Here is a 10,326-nt window from a genome sequence, read left to right on the forward strand (position 1 = left end):
AATATTTAGTGTCTTGTCTTGTATGCTCCTGTTAGGAATTAAAGATTTTTTTTTTTTGGTTGAAGCTTTTTGCTGATATTAAATAGGTTGAAAATAAATATTTCTGTAGCTATATCTTAGTAAACATTATTGATTTTTTTTATTAAGATAAAACTCTAAGAAGTCAAATTGCTGAATATAAGTCCAACTAGTATTTTTTTGTGCTTAAAATTTAAAAGAATAAGCAAAGCTGGTTATTTACTTAATAGAATAATTTTCTCTTTTCCAGCCAAAATTTATTTTTTTAAAAATATGGACTGTTAAAGTCTTTATGTGAAAAATTACTTTATCTAAAATCACATAGAATACTTTACAAAACTGTATAAAAGATTGATATATTCAGATTTTGTTCACTGAGTAAGTTAACATTATAATTGTATTTCTGTCTCTTTACAGTAAATTATTGAAGACTACTTCACAATTTCCACTTCCTCTGGCTGTTGGTGTGATTGCTTTTGGGTCATCACACTTATACAGGGTTCCATGCTTTGTCTTCATTCCTCTTTTACTCCATGCATTATGCAACTTTATGTAAGATTGGATTTGAGGAATGATAAAGATTATGCCTTTAGGGCCAGTATTAAGTGGGAACAACACAGATCCATCAGTGTCGACAGCAAGATCCTTTGGAGAAAACAAGTCTATTTTTACAATGTTGAAGATAGGAAATTAGTTTTGTAATGCTTGAGGAAAGTAGTTGAAGCATGGTTTTGTTTTGTGGTATGACATCTGTGTACTAGTCATTTTTGAAAAATTAGTAAAAGGATATGGTGGCCACTGTCTTTGAGGACCCCTCTGCATGGCTAGTCTGCTTGATTGGCCATGCCAGGATCTTCTCCTAAACACTCAGTAAATGTAGCGTTGTTTTTTGTCTCATCACCTCAAACATTCTGCTCATTTCATCAAGCTTTCTTCTGAGAAGTGGGTTACTTTGTATTTGCTACATTATATATATTGAAAAATAAGTCTTAAAAGATTAATGAAATTTAAACTGCCTTATCAGAAATAAAATAGCCACAATCTTTAGTTTTTGTCAGAGTGAACAAAATAGATCTTTTGTTTTCTTACATCTATGAAAATATGCTTTAAGTTCAAAGGAGACATGTTTTTTGATAACCAAGCAAGATTGGTGAATGGAAACATAATTCAAGTTTAAAACTTAATGAAAAAAAAACTTAATCTTGCTTTTCAAATAAGAATCTTATTTTGTGTTCTTAGTGATTATCAGGAGACTATTGAAGAGATGTATTGCTAAATTTGAAGCAAATTCTCATAGATATTTATTTATAGGCATTGGAGCAGTTCAGTCATTCAGTCTGTACCATTTTATTTAACTCATTGACCCAATGATTGCCAAGTCTCTCGGGTCGTGATGGGTCATTAGAATAACTAAATTCCAGTAGTCGGAAAAAAAACTCTACATTTCCTCAGTTTTAGTCTCGTATAGGAAAAAAAATCAGCATGATCAAATGCAGTACTACATTTAATGTGTAGAATTAAACTATTAATGGAATAGCAGTGGAAAACTGTTCCCCATTAATAGCATAAGTATAAACAATATACCTAAATAAGTTGGAGTATTTAGTCACTAGGTTTAATAGTAGAATCTTAATTTGCCAAGGTACTTACTATTTGACAGATAAGAGTAACATTTACATTTCATTTCAGATTTCAGCTCATTTTTAGAAAGCAGATATAACTCAGGCTGGGGTATACCTGGGTGAGAGAGTCCTTCCTTCCGATGTGTATGCTGTAAATACCCAAAGCCTTTCAAGTATATTCCAGTAACTTCACAGTTGCACTTGTGAACTTGTGTCCTTGTTAGTGCCAAGGAATGTCCAAGAGTACCAGGTTCATTTTACCTGCCATTGCAACTGAATTCCATTACGGCCTCTCAGCTGTTACTGCCTATTAGAGAGTCACCCCCATTTTACTGCATGTAGAGGGTTACCTCATTTCTTTTCTCAGTTGTTCCTCTGTTACCATTTTATCATCAGTTGAAGAGGATCTTGCTGTCATCTCTGAGAGTTATAAGTTTTTTTATTCTATTGTTCTCTTTCTCAGCGTTATGTTCAGTATTCATATTTTCACTTGCTGAGATCATTAAAGGGAAGTGAAAAAAAAAACAAAAAAGAAAAAAAAAAAAGCGAAGTGATAACCTCATAATAGACATGGCAGGCATACCAGGCTCTTGTTTGTTTGCTAAAAGTATCAAAAGGGATTAAAATACAAGATGCTTGTGTGTTCAAACCTGAAAGGAAAGAGTACACTTTCCCATGACATGTCACATACATATTTAAACAAGGATGCATATGCCTAGGTTTAGCTATACACATGCTCGTAACAACTTTTGCACATAGGATGTCTTTTGTTTTTTCACTCAGGTGTAGTTGTATTTCAAGTTACAGGTTAAATATGTCATTTAAATATTTCTAAATCTGAACTTAGTTCCATATACAGAACCTAAGCAAATTCATTAATTAAAATCTTCTAATTTGGCCTGTACTTTCATCACAATTGACAGCTATAATTATTGTGTTTATGTGATCTAAGGTCTCCTTGTTTAGTAATTTCTGCTCATCGGTAAAATGTAACAAGCTTAAATTTCTCATTTGTGGGTAGTGTGTTAGCTTTTAAAGCAGCAGACTGGGCACACTAATTTTCATGAAAATATTTTCACGTGAGTGTAGTTACCATGTAGTCCTAAAGTCCTATTCCAACAAAATATTTCATTTGAGGACCACAGAAAGGATTCTAATTAAGCATGTATAAACAACAGTAGTTTGGGTTCTTAAGCAAAACCACACACTCACTCACACACACACACACACACTCTCTCTCTCTGTCTCATTTTCACAGGGTCTTCATCAAGTCCTAATTTAAACCCAAATAACTATCAGAGATGAGAAGGTAGGCTCTTTCTGAAGATTAGTAAAACTAATGTTTCTATCGCTTGAGAAAAGGAAAGTCCTTTGTCTTTAAATTACACATTCTTCCAGTCATACCTAAGACGTATATTGTTAGCTGGCAAAACAGCACAGGTTTATCAGAAATGTTACTAAAAATGAAACTTCATTGGCAGTTAGGGATTGTCTCATTTAGAAAACTTCTGAGCTTTGCTGTTTTAACATCTTTATTTAGATTTTTTTGAGTTTTTAACTTACAAAAATTACTCCTAGACCCTATTGTTGATACCTAGATCAGATATAGCCTGGACAGGACAAACACTGAGTATTTTCAGTGTTTCTAAAGACTCCTCTGGAGTTACTGCTGTTATAATTTGGAACAGATAATATGATAGAAATTATTAACACTTTTCTTTATCTTTTTCGTGTTGGAAATTACACCATTTCTGCTAGCTCTTTTCTTGATCCTCACCAGAATGAAAGTATTTAAAACACTAGTCCTAAAAAAAAAAACAAAACCATTTGTGCCTGATTAACACTGACTTTGTGTCTCTTCAGTATATATTGATCATGTATTGATTAATCTTTAATTTTTTTTATAGTTCAGTCAGATAAGTTCCTAGGTATATAATGGAGTACTTCTCGTTTGAGCTACACTATAATATCTGCATGACTATACAGTAAGGAAAAGAAATAAAGAACTATAATAGGCCTAGTAAATGTTTTTTGTTGATTATCCTGCCACTCATGCAGATGCTACACATTTTCACCACACACACATACTTTCATGAGACAGATTATCTGACTTGTTCATTATCTATCTAGTTCCCATTCTTAACTCTTCAGATTTTTCACTTAAAGCATAGTGTATTCTTTTCACCTCATTGTTGATTAGCATCTCTTACAGAAGGTGGTCAAGGGAAATGAAACAACTAAAGGTAAAACTCAGTTTTCAGTTTATTCTTGAAAGCTCTGGAGAAATAGGAAAACACAGAGTTGATGGGGTAAGCTAGAACTGTTGATTGCTGAATCCCAGACCATTCAATTGGCCTGTATTTTCATCTTAAGAATTAGGTGTAAATTAATGTAATATCTTGCTTTATTGTGAGGTTTAGAGCAAAACCTTACTTACAGTGCCACATTTGCAATTTTTTAGTAACTTATTATTAAAACTAGTTGGGAAGAATTTTTTTAGTGTGTAGGGACTTCTGTGACTAAGGTATTTGTTGATTTTTTTTATCATCACTTTGTGTTTTCTCTGTGTTTTAGATTTATGAAATTATAGGAAAAAAGATAACCTTGTGAAGTTTTTTTTTGGGGGGGGTCAATTTGAAGAGTATAGCACTCCCCAGGAATAAAAGAAGCAAATAAAAGTCTTTGTGTTATGAAATTAGACCCAGACAGAAAACTTCTTGCCATGTAAGGTGAATGTAGAAGATACTTTTACAAAATGCTAAGATGATTAGGAGCTGAAATTTTATCCCAGTCTTTTTGAACAAAGGACATTTCAAGTTCTGTAATGAACTTTTGCTTAATACATTATTACTCATGCATTCTTTCACAGTATATTTTAACAGCCTGAGGAGATAGAAAACTTGTAAGGCTACTTATGTTCTTTACTTTTAAATAAGAATAATAAGAAAGAAAAGTCAAATCAGTAATCCAAATCTGAGTATGTGTACTCTAAATGCTCAAGAATTCACATTTTTTATAAATTATGATTACGGATGACTGAATTTTATATATTAGTAACTTAGTCTGAAGAATGGAACAAAATTTGGAAATAGAATAAACTGTTATTTCATTTATAGTAGAAGTGTAGCAATACACCTGAATTGGTAACATCAGTTTAAAAAGTTAGATGATATTCTAAGCTATTGATACATCTTGATTACATTGTCTCTAGCTGAAATTTTTTAAATCAAGTGCAATACTTTCTAAAAGTGTTTCGCATGTTATGCTGCCAAAAATGACTGTTTTGAATATACCAAGTAACCAGTTAATTTCTAATGACTTTGTATGGGACTTGATATATATGAGTCAGATTTATTCTGCACTCATTCTGTACATTGTAACTTGGAACACTTCTGAAAAACTGTATCTGTTGATGTAGTTGGATTAGTTAGTGCAAATTTGTTTGCATATGTGAACCCTAATCCTAGTTTAAGAACTCTAGAAGTAAGTAGCCATTTTTGTAAAGTTCATATGCTAATTTTTTTAGTGTTATTTTGGTTTTTAGTATTTATATAGTAGAAATGTTACTAGTAAAAGATTTATAGACAAAGCATAGAACTATTATTCAAAAGCCTAAATGATAGGCATGTTTTGTATTTCATGTTGTACTTGTTTTTTTTCATATTGGACTTTTTACATCCCTGTTTTTAGGGGAAAAAAAACACATTTGACTTTTTTTTAGCATAAAGCTCTGCATTGAAAAAAGAACTGTATTCATATGGTTAGCAAAACACACTTTGCCACCAAAGCTAAATGAAATTTTAAAATACCTCCAGATGTCTGTGCCAATAAACTTTTCTTACTTTCTTACCACACTGGGATTAAAACAAAAATAATCTTTTCAGTATTTTTCTTCTAGGACTTATATTAAATACGCAAGTCATCAAAATTTATATTCTGTATCCTGATTTTTCTTTGAAAATATGTGAAGCTTAATAGCATAGTGTATTCTATTTTGTCTGATTTCTGAAATAGTATTTTCTGGTTTTATTGGATGAAAATTAGTTTACCTGATAATGATCTTTCAGTAATTGGTTGAAGAAATCATTTAGGTAATCTTGTTTCAGATTCATTCTGTAAAACTTTAAATTCTATTGCCCTGATCATTTTTAGTACAGGTGTCTCTCATTTATGTAATAAAAGTTTTTCGTGGAATTTCTTTTATTTTCTATGTTTTTCCATTCATTCCCTTTATACAGTCACACAGGGGAAATTTATCCACTGGAATGCAACATAGTACAATGAAGTAAGCATTGTAAAATGCATCTTAAAGGAAAATATAAAGACAATCAAGATGTTCATGTTGAAGTGTTAACATTGATGTGGGAGTGTACTCATGAGAGAAAAGCCAGAATAGGATAGATTCAGAAACTGTTGTGTTTATGTGGTTGAAATTCTTTAATTCCTCTCAGAAATTTTCACAGGGAATTTCAGTCCCTCATATCACAGTTTTCCCCATAATTTAATGTCAGTTAACTGGTTCTCTGCCCAGGCATGTTGATGCAGTTTGCATCATGGAAGTAAGGAAGCAACAGATAAAGCCAAATATTCAAATGTTTGGCCTTGATTATCCAATTATCTGGTGGGGGTAGATGATAATAAAAAGATGATGTATAAGATCTAAAAATTCAGTGAACATTAGTTTTGGAATGAGTTTGTCCTTTGTGTTGAATAGTTTTATCCTAAATAGGAGATGCCTGTATTTAACATAACCATGTTTTCTTTATAATCAGATATGTATTTATTGGAATATTGGTACAAATAATCTTCTTTGCCTCTACTGTAGAAGGAGAAAAATCCAGTTTTTAGTGTATATAAATGTGTATTTACATTTTAAAAAATATAAAAATGACTTAGATATATTGTTTTGAAGTGATTGTATTACCATTTCTTAAGCTTATGGCTAACTATAAATGTAGCAACATACCCATGAAAAACCAGACCAAAATTGAATGCATATTAACACTGTGACCTTGAACTTATAGTTGTTTGGGATAAAGCAGACCGTGCCTTAAAATGCTGAAAGAATGCCCTGAAGTTTTATAATTATATATTTTTTTATTGGTGGTCTTCTCAAATTGGCCCCAAATCCTTTTCTTTGAGGCTGGTGAAGTAAAAAATTTTAAATAACAGTTAATCAGTATTTCCCTTAGTATAAGCTGAACTATTGCTCCACAGGCCTCTCTTAATCTCCATAGTTCCCATTTCAAATTAAAATTAACTTAAACTTCATAGATGTAGAAAACTAAGTTTGGCTACAGTTTTCGAAAATAAATTTATTTTAGGAAAAGATGGTGGCATTTCTGAGAATAATACACATGAAAACATAACCTGAAAATGTATTTTTTTGTCTTTTTAATGAATAATCTATCAAAGACATGGATTCTTTAAGACATGTACTTATTTTTTTCCCTCAGATTATTGAGCCTTGTATATCAAAGTTAGTTTAGCCAATAATGATTTTTCATTAAATATAAACTCAAATTCATGTATATATTTAAACATTATTTTCCCTTTTACTTTTTTCTTCCTAATTATTTTTAAGATACCAAGAGAAAACTGGCCCCAGTTTTTTATGGATTTTCTTTTAATGTAAAGACTTACATTTTCATTATGCTTATTTAGAATAATGGATATAATTTCAGTCAAAACAAATTGTTCCATTTATAGGACGTTCATGGTCTCTGCTAAAAGATGCCCATATCTCAGAATTTTTTGTATATTTTTTATTTATAATTTTGAATACAAACTCAGCATTTTTCTTTCTTCTCATTTAACCTCCACTACCTCCCATCAAAGACAAAAATATAGGTTTCTCTGGAAGTGTTTAGAAAGAAGACGTCTTTCCTTAAAGCATGGTCAAATTGAGATGGAAATAGTTTGGGCAAGGGTATGTAATACAGTAAGATACATGGCTATCATGTCAACCTGCATCAGTTTCTGTATTGTAGTTAAAAGTTTATAGAGGACAAACTATGTGTTATACTGAGATAGACTCAGTAATCATTAATTTGCAAATCAGTAATTTTATTCTCATTCAGAAAATGCAGCACATAATAATACTTAGCAGTGCAAAACAATTCATCTTATATACTGAAAAATGATTGTCATCTTGCAGATTTTTTCTTTTAAACATGCATGACCTTCTCCAATACTTTGTACAATGTATGGTATACTAAATACATTTATGTGTAATTTTGTGTGTACTTTTTGTATGGTGTAATTAACATTATTACATTTAACTAGTTGTAATTCACAAAAAGTGCTATTTATTGTACTCCTTAGAGTGTTGTGAATGTTTTTATCTGTGTTCCAACATTATGGTGTAGGGTTTAATAGATGAACATTTGCCTTCAGTCTCCGCTCAGGTATTAATGTGTAGCATTATTTGGTGCTTTCTTTTTAATCTATCATAATTTGATGGTCTGAATGTTCAACAATAAATTTGGTGAACAAAAACACATGGTGCAGAATTGCTTACCAGTTCACATACTCCACAATACCATCTCAGGAAAACCCCTTAAAAATGATGTCTGTATGGCATGTCTAACATTTCAGAAGTTTAAATGCCTAAGCATGGAACATGATAAACGTGATACATTGCAGTAAATATTGGAAATATGAAAATTTCTCATATTTCCCAATTTGGTATTTTGTAGCTTCCCATATAGGCTTCCTTGGTGGCTCAGTCATAAAGAATCTACCTGCCAGTGCAGGAGACGTGGGTTTGACCCCTGGGTCGGGAAGATTCCCTGGAGAAGGAAGTGGCAGCCCACTCCAGTATCCTTGCCTGGGAAATCCCATGGACAGAGGATCCTGGTGGGCTAGAGTCAGTGGGGTCACAGAAGAGGACACGACTTAGCGACTAAACAAGAAACTTTATTATAGAATGGATGGCAGGAGTCAGATGGGGTAGGACATCTCTTGAGGGGTACATGTCTTCTTACATAGTGATTAGAATGGTGTTTTCTAAATTATTTTAACCAGCATCTCTAAATATATGAACATTTATAAATTATTTGCTTGTGTTAACATTGTATATATTATTAAATATACCCCCAAAGGGTAATTTTTAAAGATGAGAAATACACATCTAGAAGCTTTAATATTTTCCTTGGATACTTTGAGAATTATCTTGAAATACCCAATGTGGAAGCCACTGGAGTGTACAGCATGAAAGCCTCAAAGGCCTTTCCCATCAGTTTTTTTTTTTCTTACTTCATCTTCACTTTCTTTCCATAAGAGATATATTTTATAGTTTTTATTGCTGTGTAGCAAATTACAAAATTTACAGCTTAAAACAACACTTATTTATTTACTCACAATTCTGTAGGTCAGAAGTCTGGGCACAGACCAGCTGGGTTCTCTGCTCAGAATCACATTTCTAAAATTAAGTATCAGTGAAATCTGTGGTCCCACCTGAGACTCATTGGGACAGTTACAGGTGGAGGTTCCTGTTTTCTTGCTGGCTGTCAACTTCCTCCCTTAGAAGGCATGAAGTAGCCTTCATAGTCAACAAGAGAGTCCAAAGTGCAGTACTTGGGTGCAATCTCAAAAACAACAGAATGATCTCAGTTCATTTCCAAGGCAAACTATTCAACATCATAGTAATCCAAGTCTATGCCCCAACCAGTAATGCCAGAGAAGCTGAAGTTGAGCAATTCTGTGATCTCCAAGACCTCCTAGAACTGACACCCAAAAAAAGATGTCCTTTTCATCATAGGGGACTGGAATGCAAAAGTAGGAAGTCAAGAGATACCTGAAGTAACCGGCAAATTTGGCCGTGGAGTACAAAATGAAGCAGGGCAAAGGCTAACTTTTGCTGGGAGAACACACTGGTCATAGAAAGCACTCTCTTCCAACAACACAAGAGACGATTCTACACATGGACCTCACCAGATAGTCAATACCAGAATCAGATTGATTATATTCTTTGCAGCCGAAGATGGAGAGGCTCTACAGTCAGCTCAGTCAACTTCTGAGCTCCCTGCTGTGGAGCCTTTGACACAATGGCAGTTTACTCCTGCAAGACCAGCAGAATTCCTCTCCCGTTTTTAATCTCTTCAACTTCCTTTGTCTCTGACCTTCAGACCCAGATTTAGAGGTCTCTTGTTAGCAGCTCAGATCCACTGGGATGATTTCTCTTGATTAACTCAAAGCCAACCTTAATTATACCTGCAAAATCTTCTGTGCCATGTAAGATAGCATCATATTCCCATATACAAATTCCACACACACTCAAGAGGCATGGATGATACAAGGTGTGTACACTAGAGAGTGAGAATCCATTTTAGAAGTATGCCTACCATACAACAACAACAAATGCTTAAGTGATATTTATGCCATAGTTTTAATTGAAAGAGCTGCTAAACATAAAATATTTCAGTGAAAGAAAAGCCCCTCCATTCTTGGGTTGAATTTTAAACAACCCTTAGAAAAGATGAAAACAGTCTCCCATTTCTGGGTTAGAGTGTGTGTGAGATTATAATTAGTTTAGAGATGGTTTTGTTCTTTCCTTTTTGTTTTGAACAGTTAGAATTTGGATATGGCCTGAAGTTAAGGATTAGTAGACTAGTTTGCCTTATCAAGTGAATGGAAACATTTTACTATACTTTCAATAGATATGATTTCATATTGTGTATAGTTC

At 32.9% G+C, this 10,326-nt stretch overlaps 1 protein-coding gene across 2 annotated transcripts in view; it reads left to right on the forward strand.

The window, feature by feature from the left end:
* Nucleotides 1-8,117, forward strand: part of PGAP1 (post-GPI attachment to proteins inositol deacylase 1) — a 76,265-nt gene extending 68,148 nt beyond the window's left edge. For both annotated transcript variants that reach the window (XM_061149094.1, XM_061149093.1), the window contains exon 27: nt 436-8,117. In XM_061149094.1, the coding sequence (XP_061005077.1) occupies nt 436-574 (139 nt within the window). In that variant the 3' untranslated portion in view covers nt 575-8,117. The remainder of the gene's footprint in view (nt 1-435) is intronic.
* Nucleotides 8,118-10,326: the final 2,209 nt, after the last annotated feature.

The sequence above is a fragment of the Dama dama genome, chromosome 8 (genome assembly GCF_033118175.1).
Source record: "Dama dama isolate Ldn47 chromosome 8, ASM3311817v1, whole genome shotgun sequence".
Lineage (NCBI taxonomy): Eukaryota > Metazoa > Chordata > Mammalia > Artiodactyla > Cervidae > Dama > Dama dama.